The following is a 27,670-nucleotide window of genomic DNA, read 5'->3' as shown; positions in this document are numbered from 1 at the left end:
ATAGTAACACATCTGCCAACGGGGGTGGGGTTTACATTTATAATGACTCATCAGGTTGACCAATAGTGACAGATCTGCCAACGTGGGTTGGCTTTACATTTATAATGACCAGATCTGCCAACCAATCACGAGCGATTATACTTGTTTAAAACTAGTGGTTTCATCCAATCCTGAGTGAGGATATTCAAGCCATCTCTGGCCAGGCGCGGTTTCGCTGCTATTCATATGCTAATTAGAGCCTTCGCTGTGGTTCGTTTTCGACAATTTTCGGCACAGACGAACGCGGCGTTCGCAGCCTGTAAATTGTCGTTAACTCCCGTAAATTAGGGAGATTTCCGGGCGTTTACAGGGACGAAAATCCGACTTTTCATGTCATTTTCAGGGAAGCATGTGATGTTGAGGAGGGTTCAGTCCACTGCCTTGGTGCAGATGGTGAATAGCCTGCAATATTGAGTGCCAACCTCATGTTGAGAGGACTATGATCAGACGAGCAAAGGCTTCACCCTGAAGTGGTGAAGCATTTGGTCCTGGTTTGGGATAGTGGAAATTGTTTCACCAACCGACACCGCAGCACCATCTGCCCTGGTTCTCCATCTGGTTCTACCTGGACTATCCACCCCTTGGGGTGGACGAGAACCCCTGCAGGGTTAAGTCATGGCTCTATCAAATTACGTGGGTATGATGGTGCCCCCTACTTCTCTCAGTGTTGTGGCAGGGTCCACCCACTGTACCCATAGAGTCCCATAGGGAGTGGAGTTTGTGTAAATAAGAATGAAAAGTTACAATATTGTAACCCCAGTTCTCTTAGCCCAGGTGGAGCCCTCTAGCAATGGGCCCTGTTACTCATTCACCGCTCGTTGAAGAGCGCGTAAGATGGCAGACAGCTGTATGCTCTGCATTATATACGGTGGCGTGTACACATAATTAGGTTGGCATGTTCTAGTTGACTGGCTACACCTGTGCAAATGTTCAGTTGGCAAACAGAATCCAGTAGATGGCTCCGCCAGTGCTCTGAGAACTGGGATGACAGCGTTAATATACAGAGATTAATTTACATGTGTAAATGCATGTGATGCAATTATTTAATGTTGCTGTTTTTATCATGTTTTTCTGTGAAACACAGACTTTTGATGAGACGCAACTTAAATCAGTGTCGCCAATTTTGCGAATTTGTCCCCTCTAGCGACTCTTTTTGAAAAAAGCGAATAGCGACAAATTGACTGACTTTTTCTCCAAATGAAAGCTGTCATTTGGCGACTCCTACAGCCAATGGTTACTTTCCTTACTGATGAGTTGGTAACACTGACTTAAATCAGTGACGATCTAGAGAGTCTTGCATTGTAGGTTACCATGGCAAATCTTGTGTGCAGTGATGTTGGAGTGTCGCTATAATAACGGTGGCTGTATGCAGTACTGCGGAGACCTGCTGGGTGGAGCCGGAGTTCAGTGTGGCTGTGCTGATGGATTCAAACTGGAGTCTGACGGACGCAGCTGCACCCGGACCGGTAACATGCAGAGAACTTATGTTACTACTATAACTCATACTATACTGCTGATACAACATCCTACTAATAACTTCTGAGCAGTTTACAGATGATCTTGCTCAACATTATACAATTCATGTTACTGAGCATAATACTACTTAAAATAATATTACTGGAAATAATATTACTGATACCACTACACAGAAACGTTATACTACTGACTAGAAAATCCTGCACATAATATTATTGATACCACTGTACATAATACTACTTATATTACTTAACATAACACAAATGATACGTAATACTACTGATGCTTCTTTAACTACTGCATATAACATTACTGATACTACTAGTTACTGATACGGATACTACTGCAACTACTGAAAATAAAACTACTGAACATAAAACTGCTGAGACTGCTGTCACTACTGAACATAGTATGTGTTATATACTGCACATAATACTACTGATACTACTATAACTACTGAACATAATATTACTAAAACTACTGCACATAATACTGATGATTTGTGAATTACTGCATTAACATTACTGATACTAACTTAATAATACTGTACCTACCGAACATAACACTACTGAACATAATACTCCCAAGGGAGTGTACCTATGTTCTCCGGGTCCTATGTTCCCCACTTTGTATGAGACTGGGGAACATAGGGAAATAGGTCTAGCCTGTAGCTTAGTGCAAAACAAACGAGGTAGGCCTGCTGGCCATGCTGAGAGCCTACTGTAATGATTGATACAAGATAAAACAATTTACAGCCTAATCTCACCTCATCATATTTGGATATATGCTCATCACATGGCCTGTTATCTACCGTAACAAAATGCTGAATTAAAGCAGCAAAGGCATAGGTTTATATCATGCAATTCAGCAATTATGGAGGGAAAAATAAGCCCTTTCTAAATATTATTAGGACCCGTTAAGGAACTGCGGGGAAAAACGGGGATCATTGGACCCAGGGAACATAGGACCCGGGGAACATAGAGATGACCCCACTCCGAATACCACTGAAGAAAACACTACCGCAATTACTCAACATAATACATTATAGTAATACTACTATAACTACTGCATACAATACTACTGATAAAAAGTTCAACAGATGCTACTGGCTACTTTGGTTACCTGATAAGCTTTTTGTGTTGTTTCCTGCCTCCACTCAGAGATGGACCACCTTAAAAAGCCACACTAAAATCCTGGTCAGATACCAGATGTGTAAAGGTTGGACCAGAATGCAGAAGTCAGATATGTGCTTTTAGAGGTGAGGGACAATGCCATAGACCCAATCATAAAAAATGAAAACAGAAGCCTCTCTGGTCAGCTACAGAGACCCTGGATTTGCTTCTGCCAAAGCATCTGCCAAAGGCATTTGTGAGCAAATGAATATGGAAGCTGTTCCTAAGCAAAAGAGGCTGAGAAAAACCAAGAGACAGTTCTCCTATGAGTCTCCTGACAAGCAAGAGATTGATGAACTGAAGAAAATGGAAATATCCTTTTTCAATGTGGATGTTTCTGTTGCATCACTGCAGGAACAATTCCAGAGCTTATGAGAAGTAAAAGAAAATTTCGTTGTGCTCGTCAACTTCCCTGACCTGCCGGATGCAGAGCTCACAAAGCACCCTGAGCTGGGGTGGACAATCAACCTGGATGGGAGGGAACTGTCACTGGAGATGCAGATCCAGGTTTGCAAAAAGCCAACATGACTATCCCGGAACTTATGTCTTTATTACAAGAGAAGAAACTGAACGAAGTTTATCCCAATATGTGGGTGGCCCTCAGAATCACTGCAACTCTCCCAGTGACAGCAAAGAGGAGTTTCTCCAAATTGAAGTTGATCAAAACCTACCTCTTGGACCATAGAGGTCTCTAATGGTCCAAGAGCGTCTCAATGGACTTTAATCAGCATTAATCAAGAAGTTTCTCAACAGATCTAATTTGATGACACCATAGATGACTTTGTAGCAGGTCCAGACGTGTCAGATTTTAAGCACATGCACCAGGAACTTGGAAGATTATAGTTTTACAGGTTTTTTTGCACTAGTTCTTACAGTTCCAGTTGTTCCCTTTAGCTACTCTATAAGGTCCATATTTTAGAGTGAACCAAATATGAAAAACTGCACAGTTGTCTTGTTTTCTGTTAATCTGTTAATTCACTAGCAAGGACCACACCGTCAACGAGATGCGTTTAAGGATTTTTATTGATATTGAACGAAAAAGACGTGTCGAAGATCTTGATTCTGGATGTGGAGCGTTGTGGGGCTTCTGTGGAGAATCAGCTGCCGCTCCCGGGCGGCGACGGACCCCCTCATGGACCTATGAAGGAGAGGATAGAAAGAAGAGCAGGGAGAGAAAAATGGGGTGGGGGGGAGGGGCGCAGAGTGCGGGAGCGAAGCGGAGGCAAGGGTCAGGTGGTTATTTATAGGATGCGGAAATTGGCGCTGTTGCATCTTCCGTTGTAGAAACCCCCAAAACCGACTGAAGGAGCGGCATCGGTGTACAGGTGGAGTTCAGCACGGCTTGGGCTATCCAGGGAGATGGAGGTCAAGAGTGATGGAACGGAAGAAGCGACAGATAGTAAGTGGGATATGAAGGCTCGCCCTTGGGGGATGATGCGTAGGGCGAAGTTAAGGTGGCCCAGAAGGGACAGCAGTTGATGTTTGGTGCAGCACGGGGCGTAAAGGAAATTGGAGATCAGGAGGCTGATTCGGTTGAGCTTTTCAACTGGGAGAGAAGCCTGGAACTTATTTGTGTCGAGGGTGATACCGAGAAACTCTAGGGATGTGGAGGGGCCCTCGGTTTTCTCTGCGGACAGTGGAACTCCAAGGTCGGCAAAGACTGAAGTCAAAATGACCAGGCCGGAGGCTGGTGGTGACGATGGGGGGGAAATTATAAGAAAATGGAGATGGATGACGTAAGGAATCCCGTGGTTGTTGGACAGGATCCAGCAAAGGGCTTCGGACAGGGTGTCGAATAGTTTGGGGCTGCTTTTGCAGCCGAATGTGAGCCTGACGGCGAAGTAGTATACACCGCGCCAACGGACACCGAAGAAACGCCAGAAGTCGGGGTGGATGGGGAGGACTTTGAAGGCGTTGGTGATGTCGGTTTTTGAGAGCCATGACCCTTTGCCGGCAAGTTTAATGAGGGCGATGGCATGGTTGATGGTGGCATAGTGAAGGGAAAAATCCTCACTCGGGATCAAGCTGTTGATGCTGGGGATGGTACTGCCGTGGGGTGCTGAAAGATCTATGATAATGCGTTTCTTGCCGGAGTATTTCCTGGTTGCAATGCCGAGGGGGCTGATGCGAAAGTTAGGAAAAGGGGGATGGACGAATGGTCCGATCATGAAGCCTTCCTTGACTTCTATTGCCAGCAGGCGGTCGACTGATTCTGGATCGGTTATAGCTGACTGAAGGTTTTTAACGTCGAAAGGAATGGATGGTTGTGTGGAAAGTTCGGGATGGAAACCCTCTTTGAATCCTTTAATCGGAAGTGAACGAAAGCTGGATCGGGGTGGTTACGAAGTGCTTCTGCTAAAGCTGTGATATTAATGGGTGTAGATAAGTGCTCACCTGGTTTCGGCGAGGTAGGGTTGTGCGGGCATGCTGGGCGGGCGTGGCCCCCGCCGCGGAAGGAGCAGACGTGGAGCTGGGACATGGAGCATCCGGTGCTATTGAAGTTGTTGCAGATGGAACGTCCTCCTTGGTGAAAGATGGGTCTGCCTTTTTTATCAATGCCTTTGGTGATGGGGAAGGTGGAGGGTGCGGATGACACCCGTTTAGGAGATATGGGTGCTGGTGGCGGTGCCGACGACAAGCGGGAGAATGCTGATGCTCTCGTTCGGCTTTGATACGGCTCATGGTGGGTGGGGATGGAGCAAGTAGAGGCTGGGTGAGATGGGCCGCCGCAAAGGGGGCATTGGAGAGCTGCGCGGGCGGCGAAGATGCGGCAGTATATATTGCGTTGTCAAGGGTGCCCCAGTAGGTGGCCTCATTGAATTGTGAGAGGCGGGCTGTGGTGGTTGTTGAAAAACTGCGGCGGGGGGCGCTGGCATCCCGGTGCCAGCAGCCCCTGCTGGAACAGGCTGCTGTAGTTGGAAGAAAGCAGCAGGAGTCACTGGCATCCCGGTGCCAGGTACCCCTGCTGCCGCGAGCTGCTGTGGTTGGAAATAAACAGCAGGGGGCGCTGGCATCCCGGTGCCAGGAGCCCCGGCTGGAACTGGCTGCGATGATTGCTGGTAGTAGGTAGTAGGTTGCTGATGGTGGTGATGAACCTAGTGGAGGTTGGAGGGTCCTGACATCCGTCTGGGCGCCCCCTCTGGAGTGTGGGGATGACGGGAAGTGGTGGTGACGGTTCTGGGGTTGTTAGTTCTGGCGGATGATCTCTGACTCTGTTTTTGCTGTTGCTTTTCCTTTGGGCTGAGTTGTTTGGTGGTACTGTCCCTTTAACAGAGCGTCGACGTCGCTGCCGGAAGGGGTGTGCGTGGTGACGTCACCCGGAAGCGACCTAGTGTTGGCGGAGCGGGCGGCCATGAGTGTGGAGAAGAGTTTTGCTTTATTGTCGGATCTGTGAAACGGAATGCCTCTATCTTTTAAGGTCTTTTGGAGTGTGGCTACTTTCCAGTCGGAGATTTTTGAAGCTGGAGGCTGGTCGGGGGATCTGGCTGGAGCATGGTGCCGTTGCGACCGGCGAGTTGTTCGGCCGGGTTTGTCGGAATGACGGCGGGAGGCTGGAGTGGTCCTCGGCGGTGAAGAGGTAGGCGAGTTCCGGCGACGTTCTGTCCGCGCGTTTCCCCGTCCTCTCTTGGCTGCTGGAGGAGGTGGGCTGGGAGACGCGGATGATTCGTCGGGCGAGCTATGATAGTCTTGGATATTGAGAAGGGATGAACCAGGCGGGATACTGACCATGGATGAGACGGAGCTGGGTTTCATCGGGGACGCTGGCGTCCTGGACATCGTTGGAGCCACTGAAGTCGGGGTCTCGGGTATGGAGGTGACGTCGGCTTCTGGTGAATCGTGGTCTCGGTGGAAGAGGTCGTCGTCGGAAGGGGATAGAGAGACGAAGTCCATCTTGAGGTTAGTTGGCTATGAGGTGAGCCGCACGAGTTTGCTCGTGCAAAGTTGGTCGTTCTTGATGCGAAGTTGCGTGCTCTCACGGAAGCGAAGGCGCAGAATGCGGGAGCGAAGCGGAGGCGAGGGTCAGGTGTTATTTATAGGATGCGGAAATTGCCGCTGTTGAGGTGTGGTCCTGCTCCTGAAACTTCGCCAATTAGGCTACAATTATTTATCCCAAATGATGTGCAATAGTAATTTTATTTATAATTTTTTTTATTTAATTATCATCCATCCATCCATCCATTATCTACCGCTTATCCTGAATTCAGGGTCACGGGGGGTGGGGGGCTGGAGCCGATCCCAGCTGTCATTGGGCGAAGGCAGGGTACACCCTGGACAGGACGCCAGTCTATCGCAGGGCCGACATGTAGAGACAGACAACCATTCACGCTCACATTCACACCTACGACAATTTAGAGTCTATTTAATTATCGTTTATTTAATTGTTCTTTGTATTTTGACAACTGACTTTTAAGAATATGTTTTGTCTTGAAACCATTGTGGTGTCTGATGTTTGTTGAAAGAGTGAGACATCATAATTTTGTCTAGGGCACCACATGGCTTGACCCGGCCCTGTGTAGTACGTAATACTATGCAGTATCACCACAGAAGCAGAGAATGCCATCTGTCAACCCCCAAGTCATTCAGCAGCCTGGTTGGTGATGTGGCTACAAAACCTCTGCACCCAATTTCCATTTGGAGCACCTTGCTAGCCCCATTGCACTGCCTCTGCCATTTCAGAATAGTCAGAATACTTCCGCTTCACCAAATGCAGCCTCCCATGGCACAGTTAGGGCGCACTCACACTAGGCCAACTGTACCACGCCCAGGCACGATTGAGCCTAAAGTCCAGATTGTTTGACTCGTGTGATGCTCCGTTCCATACTTAAGAACGGTATGCTTCCCCGAAGAGGTGGATTTCGTTACGGTACGATTCATGCACGGGTAGGCAAAATGGACATGACGTAGGCTTTAATCGAGAGGCCGTCCCACTCATCGCTCAATGTTCAACTCGGATCGACCCCCGCTATCAGACTTGTGGTGTGAGCGGAACCGGTGCAGAACTGGACTGGTCCTTTTATAATAAAAATTCAGCTCTGTCCAAAATCCGCTGCACAATCGCTCAGCTCCACTCGCAGCTACGCACTACACACTAGAAATATGTGCAACGCAACTTGTCAGTAAAGTTTCAGTCATGTTCTCCCCTGTGATGACTTGAGACGGCGCTCCTTGAAAACAACATAAAGCCATGCATGTCGTATTACGACATGATGACGTATGTACAAAAAGGCAATCGGGCCGAGGCCATGTGTGGGTCGAGACTCGAATTTCAACAATTTCACCAATTAAGACATTGATTGTCTGTTGTTGTTGATCAATAAAACATTTTGTTAATTAACTGCATTTACTATGTCCACTTGGTATTATGATGCAAATAATACTACTGATACTACTGTAAATATTGCACACAATACTGCTAAAATTCTTAATTCTTAATTCTGCAGATACTACTGAACATATTACTATTGAAACTACTGCACATAACACTACTGATACTACTTAACATGCTACTATTGTGCACATAATGCTGCGGATACTACTGTAACTAGTGCACGTAAAAACTACTAATCATAATTCTGCAGCTACTACTGAACATATTACTGTCGATAGTACTAAACATTATATTACTGATACTACTGATCATAATACTACTAATACTACTGAACATAATACTACTGCACATAACACATAACACTACTGATACTAGTTTACATGATACTATTGTAGCTAGTGCATATAATACTACTGATACTGTAACTATTGCACATAATACTGAAAAAATGCTAATCACAATACTGCTAATTATTTAATTATGTTCATGTTAATAATACTTTGGTATATTTATTCAACGTTTTTTTATACTATTTAGACTGGGGTTATTGACATTCTTGTGTCAATTCACTACAACTATTTATTTAGCCAGGTATCAGCATACCAGTGAAGGTTTTCTAATAATATTGCCTAAAGTAAGCATATATAAGGTGATAAGAATTGGCCCAAGCACAGAACCTTTTGGGACTCTGTCACTGCCTTAAGCATGCATGGAGGATTCATCATTAACATGTACAACCTTGGATTGATTTGATAAATAGGATTCAAACCAGCATAATGCACTTCATTTAATGCCAATTCAATGTTCCAACCTCTGGTAATAGGATGCAATGGTCAATGGTGTTGAATGCAGCACTAAGATCTAAACTTATTTATGAAGGAAGTCAAACAACTGTTTCCTCAAGGATCTTAGAGAGTGAGAGTAATGGTTAGATATTGATCCACAGTTAGCTAAAACCTCTGGATCAAGAGTGGGTTTCTTGAGAAGAGATTTAATTACAGCTACTACTAAGTAGCTGTGGTACATGGCCTGCTAATAGAGACAGATTGACCATATCTAGTAAAGGAGTGCTAACTAATGGTAGAACGTCTTTTAGCAGCCTAGTTGGGATAGCGTTTAAGAGACTGAAGATGAAGAAATCCTAAATTCCTAAGTTTGAGGATAGGTCATTACCGGTGAAGAGCAGGTATGGGAGTGATTTTGTCTCTAATAGTTATGATTTTATCATTAAAGAAGCCAATAGAGCTGTTAGTGTGTCTCAGTCAGCCTGGCTACCATGCTGAAGAGAACCCTGGGAAGACCTGCCTCTTGGTCATGGTTTGGGTTTAGCTTTGGGTTTGGACAGCCAAAGTGGGATGTATGTCCTCTAACATGTTGGTTTGACTCTGAACATGAGATCTGGTTTATTCCTGTCCAGTGTCATTCCCTTGTGGTCGTCAGCACAGAGGGTCGTTGTTGTACCGAAGTCGCTCTCTTTGGAGTGACTCTGAGCAGATCAACGTCACCATGGAGATGGACGCCATCCTGAATGACAACAGCACCAACAGCTGGGAGACAAAACTGAATTCCACAGAGATGAAGGAGGAGCTATTGACAGTGAATTCAACATCTGGAGAAAGAGGGTACAATGGGACAGAGCTGAGTATGGAGGAGGAGAGGGGGTTCGGTCGTATCGTGGGTGGAGACCTGGAGAAAGTAGGAGGGAGTCCTTGGCAGGTGTGGAGACATTTTGGATTAAATGTATTAATTTGATATATTTAAAGTAGAAATATATTAAAGTGCTGCAGCCACTTCCTCGTTGCTGAACGTTCACTTGTTTTGGACGCATCATGACTGAGTTAAAGTAGGTGGCGTGGCATGAGTCAATATTGGCATGCAGACATGTTCAGGGTGGGACTCTTATCAAACGTTTGGAGCAGATCGGACTTTGTATCCTGAACATACAACAACTTCCTGTATACTGGCGAAAATGCCACACATTGGCCACGCCCTTCGACGTTTGCAAGACCTTTTGATAACTTTATCATTGACATTTTTAGTACCTGCTGACCAGGTTTGAGGTGAATCTGATAAACATGCTACTTCCTGTCGCCAGTAGGTGATGTTCCGACTGTCCCTCACTATTGGCATGCAGACGTGTTCAGGGTGTGACTCTTATCAAACGTGAAGTTTGGAGCAGATCAGACAACAACATCTTGTTTTGTGACCGGACCAAAATTAAGGGCGCCGGCCCAGCTACGTCCTTTAACGTTTGCGCAACCTTTTGATAATCATTGAGGCGGTGTAGGAGAAGTTCGATAAAATACATCCCCGAAAACTGTTGTGCTACGGTTATGGAGTTATGGGTATCGATCCCCAGAGTCACGCCCTTTTGATGTTCACTGGGTAATATCTTCTGAACCCACATTATTCTACAAAACCTTTAATAACTTTTCATCAGCTTGGTCTGGTAATGACTCACAGACAATTTGGTAAGAATCGAATGGTGTAGGAGGAGTTCATAAAACGTGTTTTTAAAAAAATCCCAAATGGCGGAAAATCTTTGGTAGGCGGACTTTAGTGGTCCCAGTTACAGTGTTGGGGGCTGGCCGAAAATGCTAAATGTGGCGCTAGCAAGGGATTTTTTTTACTATTAGAGTACTTAAATAAAAAATGCTTCACCAGACCTGATGCACCTGCAAAAATTTTTACAGAAGAAAAAGATATACAATAGCTATCCATATTCGAAATACAATAGGTCCTTGCACTGAGGTCAGTGCTCAGCAAGAACTTGTTGAGTGTCTCTGGTAGTGATGAAGCTTCAGCTTTAGACATCAACGTGTGTGTGTGTGTGTTTAGGTCTTGCTCCGCAGGTCTGATGGTTATGGTTTCTGTGGAGGGACTCTGGTTTCTGATCGTTGGGTGGTCTCTGCTGCTCACTGCCTCGAGGAGACTGCGGATCACGTTACTATAGGTGACCACATGTCTGAGTCCATATGAATGTTCGGGGTCATACCTTCATGTTAATACTTGAATCATGTCCTCGACCAGGTGATTATGATAAACGGCGTCCTGATCCAGGTGAGCAGGTGATAAAGGTTCAGAAGGTCTTCGTCCATCCTCACTTCCACTCCTTCACCTTTGACAGCGACATCGCTCTGCTGTACCTCGCCTGGCCTGTCACCAAGAATCCCACCGCCATCCCCGCCTGCCTCCCTGACCCCAACCTATCCAGATACCTGCTGCAGGTAACTTCATACACAATACTCACTTTACAGATCTGAGATGAGAGCTGACAGTTTGTGTTTTCAGAAGGACAACCGGGGCGTTGTGACAGGTTGGGGGCTCACTCACTATCAGGGTAGGTCCTCTCGCTTCCTCAGGAAGGTGACGCTACCGGTGGTCAGCTACCAAGACTGCACCGCCTCCACAGAACAGGTGAGCAGATCCAGACCAGGCTATACACAATGTGCACACTGTTTACACTGTACACACAACTTGTTATTTTAATATATCTTCTATACATTTTTCTTCTATAAAGTTTAAAAGTATTTTTTCTCTGCAATGCCTTTAATCAGAAAATACTAAATGCTATTTTTTGTTATTTTGCCTAAAAATAGTTGACATATTTTGGGATCAGCATGTGTAGATGTCCTTGATGTTGTCTCTAACTCGACGCATGTGTCGGTACTGCAGGTGATCACAGACAACATGTTCTGTGCCGGTTACCTAGATGTCGGCATCGACGCCTGCAGCGGAGACAGTGGGGGACCGTTTGTAGTGAACTACAGAGGGATCTGGTTTCTGACAGGGGTGGTCAGCTGGGGAGAGAAATGTGCTGCCATGGGGAAGTATGGGGTTTATACCCGACTGGGGAACTTCCTGAACTGGATCCACGACACTATGGAGAGACCGGACCTCAACAGTACCGAGAGCTGAGACAAAAAAAAAAACAAAACAGACCCGACCAAAATTATTTTCTTGGTTTTCAAGATAAAAGCAAAAGGAGTCAGAGAAACACTTTAATTGGTCAACATAGACAAAGCATCAGTTCGTGGTGTTTCACTATGAATATGTGTTCCTCAAATTAAACAGCTGCTCCATCTGTGCTTTCTGCTTCTATTTTTCATTTTAACAAGTTAAAGTTTGTGTTCTAACATTTTGTCCAACACATTTTTACGTAGGTTCTCCGTGCAGCTATTTGCACATTTTAACTTTGGTTCCTAAAATGAAAACTAAACAACTCAATGACAAATATGACATTTCTTCTCAAAAAAGTGTTTATTTCAGTTCATTATTAACATTTTTCATATTATTTAAGGCTGCTTGATAATTCATTTATGTTCAATAGTCACAGCACAGGACGTTGGACGTCATTCTACAACGAAAGGAAAACTCTCAGTTCTCGTTTGAGCTCTATATATTTTGACATTCCTCTGCCTGAGGGATTGTACGTTGGTATGGTGGCTCGCTGCAATTGGCTGTCGCAGGTCCATTTGGAAAGGCCTGGGGTAAAGATGAGCTGTAAAGCAGCTTTCACTCAGAACTCGCTGCTTACAGGGACCATGGACCTGAATCTGAGATTTCTTTCAGAACACATTAACAGTGTCCCTGACGGTCGAAGGCGAGTAAGAATATTTTAAGTGTGGCAGTAAATAAGTGACAACGAATCCTAAAATTAAGTTAAATTCAAAAAATCAAACAGAAAAGTAAATATTTGGCAAGAATGACATATCCTTTAAAATCCAGTTTGCATTGGAATGTTTTTCCTGAAATTATTCATACTGACATTCTTCCACAATTCAAAGTGTACTTATCTAGATTTATATGTTATGCAATGTATTGATTTGGTGATCTCTTAGTGATTAACATTGCTAACATTAACACTACTGATCACATGTGAAAAGACTGAACTACATCGTGGTGACTTGTGGAGTTTGACAGTGTTTAGGATGTTTTGGGCCACCAGAGTCGGGCTTACCCTGGGACACTATATGAGAATAAATATGTTCAGTCGTCAGTGGAGAGACAAATAATTTTTTGATCCTGTTTGAATTTTACTATGAATCGCACCCTATGATGTTTTTTTTCAAGTCAATAAAGTCTAATTTTGTGGTATAACTGCAGTGTTTATTCATTATAAAGACCCAAAAGTGGCATCTCTCACTGAAGCTATGTCTGTGTTCGATTCCAATTCTTGAGGTCACGATTCAATTCAGATCATTTTTCGATTCAAAATAATTCACGATTCAAAATCGGTTTTTGAATGAGTACATGCTTCAGGATCTACTCCAGTCCTCTGTGAGCTAATACAGGTGGTGTGACTGATAATGGCATGAAAGCATAAGATTATATAATTTAAATGTTGAAAAAGTTAAACTGATAACAATAATGTAAATACACTAAGGAAAATCCAAGACCAAAGATTACATTAATTCATGCTTAATTTGCTCAAACTTTTAGTATTTAAAGAATGTATTGAAATTTAAAAATATATATATTTTGGAAGTTATGAGTCGATTTCCTTCTTCCTCTCAAAGGTTCTGACATCCTTCTGCGTTGACAAACATTTATTACTATTTGACCTGGACTTTACCTGGACCTGTGCTCTGGGGACGCATTCTCCTCAGTGAGCCTGTCTCATTTAGGCAAGTGTAGGGGCTACAGCCCCAAGATTCTTGGATGTGACTTCTCAATGAACGAAAGATGAACTATTCACCTTTAAAAGATATACAGACAAAGGTCCCCTCCTAGCAGATGAGTAAACATTCTCCTTCAGCTTACTGGACCACTTGGAGGAAGTGTGAGTCCTCTTTATGGCTCGGTTAGAGTATTTACGAATCCTTAAATCAGAGCATCTACAAGATCTCCACGCACCCCCGAACAAGGAGGACCAGACCTTCAGAGTCACCAGACTTTGAGGCACCTAAACACATCTGGAAACTGATTAACACCTTTGTTTGACAGAGAGCCTCGGTTGAAGTATAAAGGATAACACCATATCTCTTCCTCACCATTTGCTCCCAAGGCATGGTGAAGACCCCTTCCTCCCCTCCTGGGAGTCATAAACTAATGACCTGGTCTGCTGGCATTCAGAGAGAGGTCACATGAACTCTGCAGGAAAACATGTTCACATTTTGACCAATCCAAGAAAAGGATGAGATATGTGTTCAATATTAGTTTAAAACCATCCATAATAATCATTGAGGAATTATAAGCATACTGGCGAACGTCCCGTTGTTCTACGACGAAGAACAGAGAAGTTACCAAAATTGCTAAAAATTAACATGGTCATTGTAATGGACATAACTACTGCACTCACGCAGTCAGACGAAAATATGTTTGCTCATTAATCTGCCCGCATCACCCAGGGACAAAATGCTTACTAAAGTTACCAAACTTGTTTGGGCTAGCTTGATAGGTTTACATTGTATGTGTTTGATCAAAGTTCCTTTCAACTACCTAAAATGATTTGTACAGAGAAATGTTTACAGTTCATGTTTCATTTGTTTGACCTATCATTCTGTGTGAGAACTATATGCCATGTGCCAACTTTGACCATAACGGCGAGATGGTGTTCAAACGTTCTAGTCATAGGATTGCATTTCGTTTTGTTAACAGTTTAAATCACAAAGATTTCGGACTGTAACTTGAACCGGTCCCTCTTGGACACGCCCCCTCGGTCAGCATAAAAGCTGCGTGTTAGAGACACCAGTTGAGCGTTCTTCCCTCCAGGAGCTTTTTGCGTCCAGGCGCTTCTTGCCCCCCCCAGGCGCTGGCCATCCGGCCTTCGCCTCTCGCTTCTCTCTTTTTACCCTCTTCCATTTTTACTCCTTTTATTAATAGTTCGTTCAACGTCAGATTCTTCAATTTTGCATTTTTAGCTTTTCTTTTTCCGCAAGCCTTTTTGATCAATGCTAACTCAACCGGCGGCCGCAAGATTTGGCATATTAACTAACGTTTATACCTAAGCCACCCAAGGCCGAACTCAAGGAGAAGACAGCTGTTGAACTAAGACGGACTACGGCAAAGACGGACGCCAGCTACGAAACTACCGCAGATCGGCGCTAACGGTTCCCTCGGTCCACGGCAAGGAAGATACCTCCGGGTCTACGTCACCGACAGGAACAGCGACCGCTTGGAGTTTCAGTAAGCCGAGAAGAAGCGTCCAAAAGTAAGACCGAATCCGCATTCAACAGTAATGACCGAGTTGCAGGGTAAAACTAAGTATAGCGTCTGTTAATATCTAATATCTGTGAGGTCATTTATCCCATTATTCACTTTTTCCTCCTACTAAGGAGTCCAAATTCTTAGGAAGAACACACTCGCCTTTATCGCCAAACGTGCTAGATAAGCTGTTAATCACATTTCCAGTTATATTTCTGGCGTTGTATTGGTGTTTTGTTTATTACATCTGTTATTGTTTTATTCACTTTTGTTTAATCCCTAGTTAATCAATAAATTCACCTAAAGCATAAAGTCGTTGTCCGTGGATATTTCTTCTGTGCAGAATACAAAGATCCCTATTTCAAGAACTTATGATCTAAGGAATGAGACTGATTTATTAAATGATATTGATTAATTGTGAATTAAGGAATAAGTGGTCATTAGAATCATTAACGTGAATTCTATAAAGTTCTGTCTGACCAACAGATGGTGCCCCTTTTACGAGAGCAGGTATTGAAATTGTAGATTAATATACATTGATATACATATTTTAATATCGTAATTTCCTTACATACACAGTTTACGTAGGTACCACTAGGCATTAACCCTTATCATCCTACACAAGGCAAGGCAAGGCAACTTTATTTGTATAGCACATTTCATACACAAGGCAGACTCAAAGTGCTTCACATCATAAAACAAAGTGAGAAGAAAAAAAAGAAAAAAAAATAGAAGAATTAAAAGAAAATAATAAAAATTTTAAAAATGCATTACAGAAAGAAAAGAGAATAAAAACATATTTGCAATAATTAAAAACAGTGCAGACATTAAAAGATTTAGCAGAAAGCTATGGTGAACATAAAAGTTTTCAGTCTAGTTTTAAAAGTGGTCAGAGTTGGGGCAAGTCTTACATCTTCAGGAAGTTTATTCCAGCCATTTGTTGCATAGTGACTAAATGATGCTCTCCCGTGATTGTTGTTTACTCTGGGAATCACTAACAGATTGGTCTCAGAAGATCTTAGTGGTCTAGAAGGCTTATGTAGTGGGAGCATATCAGTGATATACTTCGGTCCTAGACCATGTAGTGATTTATATGTGAGCAGGAGGATTTTGAAATCAATCCTCTGACATACAGGGAGCCAATGTAAGGATTTAAGAATTGGTGTAATGTGCTCACATTTTTTGGTCTTTGTAAGAACTCTAGCAGCAGCGTTCTGAACAAGCTGTAGCTGCCTGACAGTTTTTTTCGGAAGACCTGCAAGGAGACCATTACAGTAGTCTAGCCTACTAGTAATAAAGGCATGTACAAGTTTTTCTAAGTCTTGAGCTGACATGAGCCCTCTAAGTCTTGCTACATTTTTTAGGTGATAGTAGGCTGATTTTGTTACTGATTTAACGTGACTGTCGAAATGTAAATCAGAATCCATAATAACCCCAAGATTTCTGGCTTTGTTTGAGGTTTTCAGGGACAGAGAGTGAAGGTGTTGAATTACTTTAAACCTTTCTTTTTTAGCACCAAAAACAATTATCTCAGTTTTGTCCTCATTTAGTTGTAGGAAGTTTTGGCACATCCAGTCTTTGACTTGCTCAATGCACTGGCACAGAAGATCTATGGGGCGATAGTCGTTTGGTGATAGTGCTACATAGATTTGGGTGTCATCGGCATAGCAATGGTGGTCAATGTTATTATTTTGCATGATTTGTCCTAGTGGGAGCATGTAGATGTTGAATAAAGTTGGCCCCAAGATTGAACCTTGGGGGACTCCACACGTTACATTGGTAGGTTCTGATACAAAGTCGCCAATGGAAACAAAATAGTTCCTATCTTGTAGATATGACTTGAACCAGTTTAAGACTGTGCCTGAGAGCCCCACCCAGTTTTCCAACCTGTCCAAGAGTATTGAGTGGTCGACAGTGTCAAATGCAGCACTGAGGTCTAATAGCATTAATATTGAAGTTTTGCCAGAGTCTGTGTTAAGACGGATGTCATTTACAACTTTAATAAGGGCCGTCTCGGTGCTATGAAAAGGTCGAAATCCTGACTGGAAGTTGTTGTGGCAGCCAGTTGAAGCCAGGAAGTGATTTAGTTGTTGGAGGACAACTTTCTCAATTATTTTACTTATGAAGGGTAGATTTGAAATTGGTCTGTAGTTGTTGATAATAGAGGCATCTAGGCTCCGCTTTTTTAGAAGAGGTTTAATGACTGCAGTTTTGAAGGCCTTTGGGAAATTGCCTGATTTACCATTCATACCGATGCAAACAATGTGTGAATGATTATATTGTTTACAATAAATGTTTACATAATTGTTTATCCAGCACCAGAACAATGCATATAACTTTAAAATGTAGTCAACAACATTTAGGTGAATACTCCTGTATTTTTTTCCATATCACAGAAAAATAATATTGCAATGTCAGTTTATTTCAATATTTTGCAGCCCTAACATGATTCATACATAAGAGCATAACAAATAAACAAAACAGTAGTACAGTATACATATAAATGAACTGTAATGCCTTTAAGTCTGGTGAACAAGTTGTGATTCACAGAATCAAAGGCTGCACACAAGTCAAGAAGGACGTTAAGAGCTTTGGTGTCAGCAGAGATGGAATGGACAACTGCACAGGACAGTTCGGTGAGGACATAGACATACGACTGGGAGACAAGTCTTCAGCAGGTGGGTGGGGGAGAGGGCACCTGGAGTGAACAGGGAGAGGTGCTGTGAGGGAAATGAGAGCAGCGGGAGTAGGGGCTGCTGGGTCGGGGGATGGGGACAGTGCTTTATTAATAGAGCTACATTTCCGGTGTATAGGTAGAGAGGACATCCACTTTAGGGCTTTAAAGGTTGTTCACTATCGAGAAGAAGGCTGGACTCACTGATGGTGATGCAGCAATAGGCAGACTTTGCGGCAGTTAGACAATCTTTGTAAATTAGACCATCTGCCTGTCTGTCTCACCACCTGTCTCTCCACCAAGGGGCAGTCTGAATCTGCTTCTGTATCCACTCCACATATTTGGCCACTCGGGTGTAGACTCCGTACACCCTGTGGCTCCCACAGTCCTCCGGCCCACCCCAGGATACCAATCCAAACACCACCCACCTCCTGCTGACGCCAGCTTCCATCACAAACGCCCCCCCGCTGTCCCCCAAGCAGGTGTCCCTTCCGCCTTCAAAGAAGCCGGCGCAGAACATGTTGTCGGTGATGTTGTAGCTGACGGATCGTGAGGCATAGCTCGCCTCGCACTCGTCCTGAGAAACCACTGGAAGCTTCACGTACTGCAGGAGGTCAGACGTCATCATGGAGTCAGAGGTAAACGTGGGGTCAGACGTCATCCGGGGGTCAGAGATCAGTGAGGCGATGTCACCAGAGGAAGAGATGTTGAGGTTGGAGATTCCCCAACCAGCAACTACGCCCAGAGAGTAAGGGAGGGGTGATGGGGGGTCATCCTGAAGAGGAGAGAGATGAGAGGTGAGGGGGGAGTCATCCTGAAGGACAAGGAGAGAGATGAGGGGGGAGTCATCCTGAAGGAGAGATAGAGGTGAGGGGGGAGTCATCCTGAAGGAGTGAGAGAGGTGAGGGGGGAGTCATCCTGAAGGAGAGAGAGAGGTGAGGGGGGAGTCATCCTGAAGGAGAGAGGGAGAGGTGAGGGGGGAGTCATCCTGAAGGAAAAGGAGAGAGGTGAGGGGGGAGTCATCCTGAAGGAGAGAGAGAGGTGAGGGGGGAGTCATCCTGAAGGAAAAGGAGAGAGGTGAGGGGGGAGTCATCCTGAAGGAGAGAGAGAGGTGAGGGGGGAGTCATCCTGAAGGAAAATGAGAGAGGTGAGGGGGGAGTCATCCTGAAGGAGAGAGGGAGAGGTGAGGGGGGAGTCATCCTGAAGGAAAATGAGAGAGGTGAGGGGGGAGTCATCCTGAAGGAAAGAGAGAGGTGAGGGGGGAGTCATCCTGAAGGAGAGAGAGAGGTGAGAGGGGAGTCATCCTGAAGGAGAGAGAGAGGTGAGGGGGGAGTCATCCTGAAGGAGAAGGAGAGAGGTGAGGGGGGAGTCATCCTGAAGGAGAAGGAGAGAGGTGGGGCAGACAGAGAGGACACAGTATTATATTATTATACATTTCATACACAAGGCAGACTCCAAGTGCTTCACATCATAACATGTCATACAATAAAGTGAAAAAATAGAAGAATTAAAAGAAAATAAAGGTAAAATGCATTACAAAATGGCAAAGAGAATAAAAACATATTTGCCATAATAATAAAAAAACATTGCAGACATTAAAAGATTTAGCAGAAAGCTATGTTGAACAAAAAAAGTTTTCAGTCTAGTTTTAAAAGTGGTCAGAGTTGGGGCAAGTCTTACATCTTCAGGAAGTTTATTCCAGCTACTTGTTGCATAGTGACTAAATGATGCTCTCCTGTGATTTGAGTTTACTCTGGGAATTACTCTGGAAATCCTCCCAGCTGAGTGCCTGGTGTCCCTGAGCAAGACACCTCACCCCAATTGCTCCTGACGGGCTGGCTGTCCGCCGTCGGTGAGTGAATGGGAGAAAATCAGTCATTCCTGTCAAGCGCTTTGGAGAAAAGTGCTATATAAATGGGGCCATTTACCATTTATTTTACCATTTGGTCTCAGCAGATCTTAGTGGTCTAGAAGGCTTATGTAGTGGAAGTGGGAGCATATCAGTGATATACTCCGGCCCTAGACCATGTAGTGATTTATACTGTATGTGAGCAGGAGGATTTTGAAATCAATTTTCTGACATGAGCCCTCTAAGTCTTGCTACATTTTTGAGGTGATAGTAGGCCGATATTGTTACTGATTTGATGTGACTGTCGAAATGAAAATCAGAGAGAGTGAAGGTGTTGAATTAATTTAAACCTTTCTTTTTAGCACCAAAACAATTATCTCAGTTTTGTCCTCATTTAGTTGTAGGAAATGTTTTCAGTTCGGACTCCAGAGACGAAGCCAGACTGAAAGTGCGTCTCGCTCGAATTAAACTGCAGACAGAAGAGACCCGACCCAAACTTATGTTGAGTTCGCTCGGGAGAAGGGAGCCCTTTCTGACATATGGAGTGCTGCCTGTAAGGCGACTGAATTTAGTTCACTCCGAGAATTGCTGCTGATTGAGGAGAGATGTCTCCCTGAACGAATCGTTGTGCATATGAATGAACAAAAAGTGTCTTCTCTCTCCTCTGCTGCAGTGTTAGCTGACGAGTACGTGCTGACTCGTGTTTCAGTCAGCCTCTGCTGAGAAAGCCCGTGCTCCGTCTCTACAATTTACCCAATAAAAACGATGAAAGAGAATGTTACTACTGTCACAAACCTGGGCTGACACGTGCGCACACCCTGATTATGATGACTCTGAACGGCCAGATTCGTGTTTTGATCCATTTATCTTTGACGGGTTAGTGTCCTTAACAGGTAAATCAGATGATCAGCATCCAGTGCGCATTTAGAGAGACACCGGTGGCTCTCAATCTGTTATGTTGGCCAGCGCGTTGCTGTTTTCAGAAAAATAAGCATGCGTTTATGGAACGGTGTTACAAGGGATTGAGATGGTTCTTATTCCACGGCCCGTTCATCATATTCATATCGAGTCAAGACTAGTCAGTGGATATTTTTGTGTTGCTGTCTGTTGTGCCTTGCCGATAAGAGGTATTGTACTGCTGCTGGGTAACAATATTGCAGGCGGGAAGGTGACTCCGGCGTTGGAAGTGTTGGACTCTCCTCAGCGCAAGGAGCCGGGTAACGTAGTCGAGTCAGATTCTAAACTATTCCCCTCATGTGCCATCACCCGTGCCCAAGCTCGCAAAAATGAAGATCTCTCTTTATTTGATACTGTGTTGATGTCTGCTTTTTCAGAGCAACAGGAGGTGAGCCCTAAGTCGGAGGTGATAACCGCACCTCCGGCTGTTGAAACTGATGGGCTGGGGTGCTCCAACGGCGCAAGTCCGCCACCTTCAGCGGGAGGATTTCTCCCTGTTATAAGAATTTTGTATAACCTCATGTCTTAGGTATGTCTTAGGTATGGCTAATTGTTATCAGGGACCTTGTGCACATGATGTCTTGTTCTACACGAAGGTTAACTTTCAATGACGCATCATCTCCTGAACCCTTTAAAAAGACTCAAGTCACAGCACTGATTTGAGCACTTCCTCTGTAGCATCCTCAGTTGACAGGTGAACATCTCGGCGCTGCGCAGAGGACGGATTCCACTTTAAAGAACTGTTTCTCGGGTGTGGTGAGTGCCGACAAAGCAAGTGAGGGAAAAGTTGGGTATTTACTTGCAAAGAGGATACTTATGCGTAAATGGGCTCCTAATGCAGTTGCCGATTTTGATTGGGGTACCGTTTACCAGATCGTAGTTCCCACAGCCTATCGCCAACATGTATTGTCTGTTGCGCACGAAAGCCAGTGGTTGAGACACTAAGGGGTGAATAAAACATGTGACCCACATGCCACTGTGGCCACATGCCACTCCATGTTTCAGATAACAGTATTGGTTGCCTTAAAAGTATACATTTTGTATTTGTAGTTTCGGAAAAAATCTGCCCTTGTCTGTGTCTTTGCTGGGGCGTGTACGGCGATGCAGTTCATTTCCATACTGATTACCGTTGGCCATTCACGGGCTGTCAATCAACTGCATGTTAGAAGCGAAACACATGGCTACTTATTCATCGCCCGTGTCCCTCGCAGCGAAGGAGTTGGAGCGGCAAATATCAGACGCTATATCTATGGTTACATTTCAACGGGATAAAAACAGCGAAATGGAGGGAATCCGTAACTTTGACTGCAAATGCTACAGAAGAAGAAAGGATAACTCTCTCCTTGGAAGACATTCATGTAGCGACAAACTTTCTCAAGTTTGTTGCAAGCTTATGTACAGCATAGCTTATGTACAGCATACGGATGGATTCTTTAGCTGCCGAAAGAGAGCAAACGGACATACAGTAGTTACGTCGGAGATGACTGCATCCACCAAAAAGCCGCAGACGAAAAGATAGTCCGCCCGGACCTCTTATTTCATCAGAGCCAACGAAGTCTGCAGGAATACTTTTCAGGAATACTTTTCAGTTTCTTATGGGGTGAGTTTCCGTTAACATCCAAGTTATCTACTTTGCTAGCTCAGTACTGTCGTTTTAAAATCATATGCACATCGAAACTAAGCTGTAATGGGAGGTTTTTGGCTCGTAATGTGGGCATCTGATTTAACAGTAAGGTGCCAAGGGGCCTGTTGGCATTGCTTGAATTGACTGTGATGCTAATAGTTTAGCAACTAGCCTACCTGAGGACAATAGGCTAGTTGCTAAATCATTAGCACTAGCTACTTAGACGGTGCCTGTTAGCATGACACATGATGTGAAACTTCTTTGTTTTCCTTTTCAGAATAGGCAAAGACACCCTGACGGATATAATCATACACTTTGAGGAGAATGGGCCTGGACTAAATTTGCTTAATTCTAGTACTGACTGTACTGTAGGATTTTTTTCCTCCAATGTTTACATTGTACACTTTAAGCATTTCCATTTCGATAAAGTACCTTCTAATTCTGATCAGTCCAGTAAAGTGCTTAACGAAAATAACACTACATCTGTAATAGATTGAAGTGATTTACAATTAAGTTTCTCACATTACTGCAAAGGCAGTTGCTGTGTTATGTTTTGGTTGGCCTACACTTTGGAGGTGTTTTACTGAGCCCAAGCGGCACCTGTAGTGTGTGAGTCTGTTGCCCGGAAGGCTCGAAGTAAAGAAGTGTTATGAAGCCATGCCCGGCCTGATTCTTGCCTCCTGCACAAAACACTACAAAATCAACATTACCTACATGATAACTGCTTTTGATAACCATTGTTCAAACCACTACAATACTTTCTGCCCTGCAGGCTAACAGATACCAGATATCACTGAGTGACATCTGTAGGGGGGAGGGCTTATCTGAATGAGATGCAAATGAGCACCATTGTGTTTCCTTTCTGGCCAGGTGAGGTGAGATTTGCAAATTTTTCAGGCCAGTTTTCTCAGTGAATCAGATTTCCATGTGTTAGACATCATTGGAAAGCTTAGAAACTACACTTTCAGAATCTGTGAATAACTCAAAATGCCCAGAGGTTGACTTGCTCCTGGTTTTGCCGTAGCACATATCAGCTTATTCTTAAGCATTTATTTTGGCCTGGGTTGAAGTCGGACGTTGCCATGTATTGTTGCTAGGGGTATGACGATACACTCTGCTCACGAGACGAGACGAGACACGATATTGAGTTCACGAGAACGAGACGAGATGAGATTTTAAGAAAACTACAATGACAAAATATATGACTGGACCAACAGACTTTAATTTAACAGAGTTGCACATGCATTTTGAAATATTTTATTATAACTCTTTACATGCATGATGTAAGCATGATATTTTAATAAACTTCTTCTTTCATAAATTTAAACTAAAACTAAAATTTATAAAAGTTAAAATTAAATAAATAAAATTAAATATTTCTTTTCCCAAGTGTAAATATGTGCAAAACCAAATCAAACTTCTACTTTGTCAATACAGAGTTCAAATAGTGCAAACGGAGCCTGACCAAGTATGTCATGAACAACATGCTGCAACTACAGCATCTTCAGCATCTCTGACATCGCAGCTGTCAAGTGTATCAATGCTTCGGGAGTTTTGTCTTAACTCAGGGCTGGTGAGAGCTGCTGCTATGGCAGCTTGCTACTCAAGGTAACGTGCCAGCATATCCAACGTGCTCGTCATTAACTTGTGTGATGGCAATTGTAGCCGTTTCTGCTTGGACATTTTCACCGCGGTAGCCGCTGAACTACGAGTAAACGAGCGACGCTGGGAACACCGAAGCCAGCTTGGGTTGCAAGATTTATAGTGTGCGCAAAAGAGATGTGCGACTTCAATCACGCGTCGCGCACGGCCACGTCCATATTACGCGCATTGTCGGTAACATTAAGCAATGCCGTGGTTGGGTTTTTTAAACTCCCAGTCAGTAACAGCTGTCTGTAAAACCTCAGCTATGTATAGCTCACAAATCTCGCGAGACAGATTTTTAACGCGACGAGAAATATCGTCGACTTTAATCTCACGAGATCTCGTGGTACGAGATCTCGTCACACCCCTAATTGTTGCTGTTGCCATGTTTGCCAACTAGCTGGGAAGCCGAACCAAGCTATCCCACCTCCTCCATCACATCCCATATCTGCAATAGATTGTGTAGGTCCGCTGCCTCGCACTAAAAATGGTAATCAGTATCTACAGTGGCGGTCCTAGGTTTCATGACGCCCTGGGCGAACCTCACCTCCAGCGCCCCCCCCCCATACACACACACACAAATGGACCCCCCTGCCCCCCTGTTCAGACCAGACGGTAATTCTCCGCGACGGTCGACAACGATTCTGCTCATCTGTTGTTCATTCAGCTATTTTTTTATCATAACCTCATAAAATAAATATGCCATGTTTCTGTAACCAAAAAGTTTGTACACTTCTTCTATTTATCCGTTCAGAGAGAGAGAGAGAGAGAGAGAGAGAGAGAGAGAGAGAGAGAGAGACACACACACACACAGACAGACAGAGAGAGTGTGTATGGTAGTAGACAGTGTAGATATACAGTTGAAATACACATATTTGTTTATCTACTCTTCACATTTATTAAATTTATTTTCTCTTCCTGTTTCCCCGTGCGAGTTTAGATACACAAATATCGCATTTGTCAATTGCTGTATTTTATTTTGAAAATTGACCGGATTGTCTCGTGTTTCTTTGTGTGATTTCCTGCCAGAATTGACACGATCGCTCGCGGCACGCACAAAAAAATCGCTTCACGACGCTGGGTGGCCGCGCCTATTCGCGGCGCTTCCGCGGCCGGTGTGAACCAGTCTCTCTCAGCTGAGAGAGACTGGGCGCCCGACTTGTTGTGCGGGCGCTCATGCCGCCCCTCCACGAATGCTGCCCTGGGCGGCTGCCCATACTGCCCATATGAGAAACCGCCACTGAGTATCTACTCACCATAATGTGAGTAGTGGCGTGGCCACTCATTATTCTGAAGCAGTTCCGCTGCGTAAAATTACATCCAGTGGTGAAAGCTCTAACAAAGTTTTCCTCCACTTTTGGTCTCCCTCGGGTAATTCAATTCAATTCAATTTTATTTATAGTGTCAAATCACAACAGAAGTCATCTCAGGACACTTAACACATTGAGCAGGACTAGAATACGCTCAAAATTTCAAGAGTCAACACAAGTCCCAACAACACCCAGGGGCAAGCATTACAGCGACAGTGTACTGGGAGCCAGTGCAGAGAAGCTAATACAGGAGAAATGCGATCCCTTCTTCTGGTTTTAGTCAGAACACGCACCGCAGCATTCTGGACCAGCTGGAGAGATTTAAGAAATTTATTAGAGCAGCCTGATAATAAAGAATTACAATAGTCCAGCCTTGAGGTAACAAATGCATGGACGAATTTTTCTGCATCTTTTTGAGACAGCATTGGCCTAATTTTAGTAATGTTACGCAGGTGAAAGTAGGCTGTCCTTGTAGTTTGTTTAATATGTGACTCAAAGGACAGGTCCTGATCAAAGATAACTCCAAGGTTTCTTACAGTAGCATTTGAGGCGATGGCAATCCCATCAATAGTCACTATATCTTTAGACAGCGAGCTTCAGAGGAGTTTAGGCCCAAGTACAATAACTTCCGTTTTATCGGAGTTTAACATCAGGAAATTGCAGGTAATCCAGGATTTTATGTCATCAACACATGCCTGGAGTTTAACTAGCTGATTGGTTTCTTCAGGCTTGATCGATAGATATAACTGAGTATCATCAGCATAACAATGGAAGTTTATAGAGTAATAATGTTGCCTAAAGGAAGCATATATAAGTTGAAAAGAATTGGTCCGGCCACAAAACCTTGAGGAACACCTTATTTAACTTCAGTGTGCCTGGAGGATTTTTCATTGACATGCACAAACTGAGATTGATTGGATAAATAGGACTTAAACCAGCTTAATGCAGTTCCTTTGATGCCAATTAATTTTTCCAGTCTACATATTAGAATCTCATGGTTAATGGTGTCAAATGCAGCACTAAGATCTAGAGGAACAAGTACAGAAACCAGTCCTTTGTCAGAAGCAATAAGAAGGTAATTTGTAATTTTCACCAGAGCTGTCTCTGTACTATGATGTACTCTAAATCCTGACTGGAAGTCCTCAAGTAGACTGTTATTGTTGAGAAAGTCACACAGCTGATTGACGACTACTTTCTCAAGGATCTTAGAGAGAACAGGAAGATTTGATATTGGTCTGTAGTTTGATAAAACCCCTGGATCTAGAGTAGGCTTCTTAAGAAGAGGTTTAATTACAGCTACTTTAAATGACTGTGGCACATAGCCTGTTAATAAAGACACATTGATCATATCTAATAGCGACGCGCTAACTAAGGGTAAGACTTCTTTCAGTAGCCTGGTTGGTATCGGGTCTAGGAGACAGGTTGAAGGTTTAGAAGAAGAGATCATTGACGTTAGTTGGTTTAGGTTAATTGGAGAAAAGCAGTCTAAATATATATCAGGTCTTAATGCTAGTTCCAATTGAAGGCAAGATGCAAGTAATTTTGTCGTGGATTGCTAGAATTTTATCATTAAAAAAGTTCATAAAGTCGTTACTACTAAGATCTCTAGGAATGCATGGCTCAGTAGAGCTGTGACTCTTTGTCAGCCTGGCTACAGTACTGAAAAGAAATCTAGGGTTGATTTTATTTTCCTCTATTAAAGATGAGTAGTAGGCTGCTCTGGCATTACAGAGAACCTTCTTATACGTTTTAAGACAGTCCTGCCAGACTAGGCGGGATTCTTCCAGTTTGGTGGAGCGCCAGATGGTTTCAAGTTTACGCAATTTTTGTTTTAATTTACGAGTTTGGGAGTTATACCAGGGAGCTTACTTCCTATGCTTTATAGTTTTCTGTTTTAGCGGAGCAACAGAGTCCAGAGTCGTTCTCAGTAGGCTTCCAGATTCATCTTTAAGAGAATCGATCGAGGAGGGACTAAGATTAACATAGAAACCTCCGTTTCATTAAGACATGGAAGTGAACTCAAGACTGGCGGAATTACTTCCTTAAACTTAGCTACTGCTCTATCCGATAGACACCGAGAGTAGTAGCTTTTTCCTAGAGGAGCGAAGTCCAGCAGCAATAAGTCAAAGGTTATCAAGTAATGGTCAGATAAAGAAGAATTTTGAGGAAAGATTATTAAGTTTTCGATTTCAACGCCATAAGATAAGACGAGGTTGAGAGTGTGGCTATGACAGTGAGTTGGTTTCTGTACACTCTGACTGAAGAAGAGAGAATAGAATAGAATCTATTAAGGAAGTAAATGGGTCATTCCGTGTCATTTTATCAAATGTCTCCCACCTGACCATCTCAGAATGTCCTGAAAAAATTTGAGTACAAAGACACACTCTTTTATAGGACAAATCCAAAATATTAGGTCTCTACTGTCAACATTTTTCTCATGGAACGTCATT

General features: G+C 43.7%; 2 protein-coding genes across 2 annotated transcripts in view; one reads left to right on the top strand and one right to left on the bottom strand.

Annotated features, from left to right (window-relative positions):
* LOC311020119 (coagulation factor IX) overlaps nt 1-12,104 on the top strand; it is a 35,964-nt gene extending 23,860 nt beyond the window's left edge. Inside the window, exons 5-10 of the mRNA XM_084019984.1 lie at nt 1,371-1,505; nt 9,434-9,732; nt 10,855-10,969; nt 11,047-11,243; nt 11,308-11,433; nt 11,692-12,104. Coding sequence (XP_083876110.1) covers nt 1,371-1,505; nt 9,434-9,732; nt 10,855-10,969; nt 11,047-11,243; nt 11,308-11,433; nt 11,692-11,934 — 1,115 coding nt within the window. The 3' untranslated portion in view covers nt 11,935-12,104. The remainder of the gene's footprint in view (nt 1-1,370; nt 1,506-9,433; nt 9,733-10,854; nt 10,970-11,046; nt 11,244-11,307; nt 11,434-11,691) is intronic.
* Nucleotides 12,105-17,548: 5,444 nt separating this feature from the next.
* masp1 (MBL associated serine protease 1) overlaps nt 17,549-27,670 on the bottom strand; it is a 75,675-nt gene continuing 65,553 nt past the window's right edge. Inside the window, exon 13 of the mRNA XM_084019943.1 lies at nt 17,549-18,611. Within this exon, the coding sequence (XP_083876069.1) occupies nt 18,117-18,611 (495 nt within the window). The 3' untranslated portion in view covers nt 17,549-18,116. The remainder of the gene's footprint in view (nt 18,612-27,670) is intronic.

Source organism: Eutrigla gurnardus (genome assembly GCF_963514095.1).
Source record: "Eutrigla gurnardus genome assembly, chromosome: 10".
Classification (NCBI taxonomy): domain Eukaryota; kingdom Metazoa; phylum Chordata; class Actinopteri; order Perciformes; family Triglidae; genus Eutrigla; species Eutrigla gurnardus.
The sequence above is the reverse complement of the archived record's forward strand: the minus strand, read 5'-3'. Positions and strand labels throughout refer to the sequence as shown.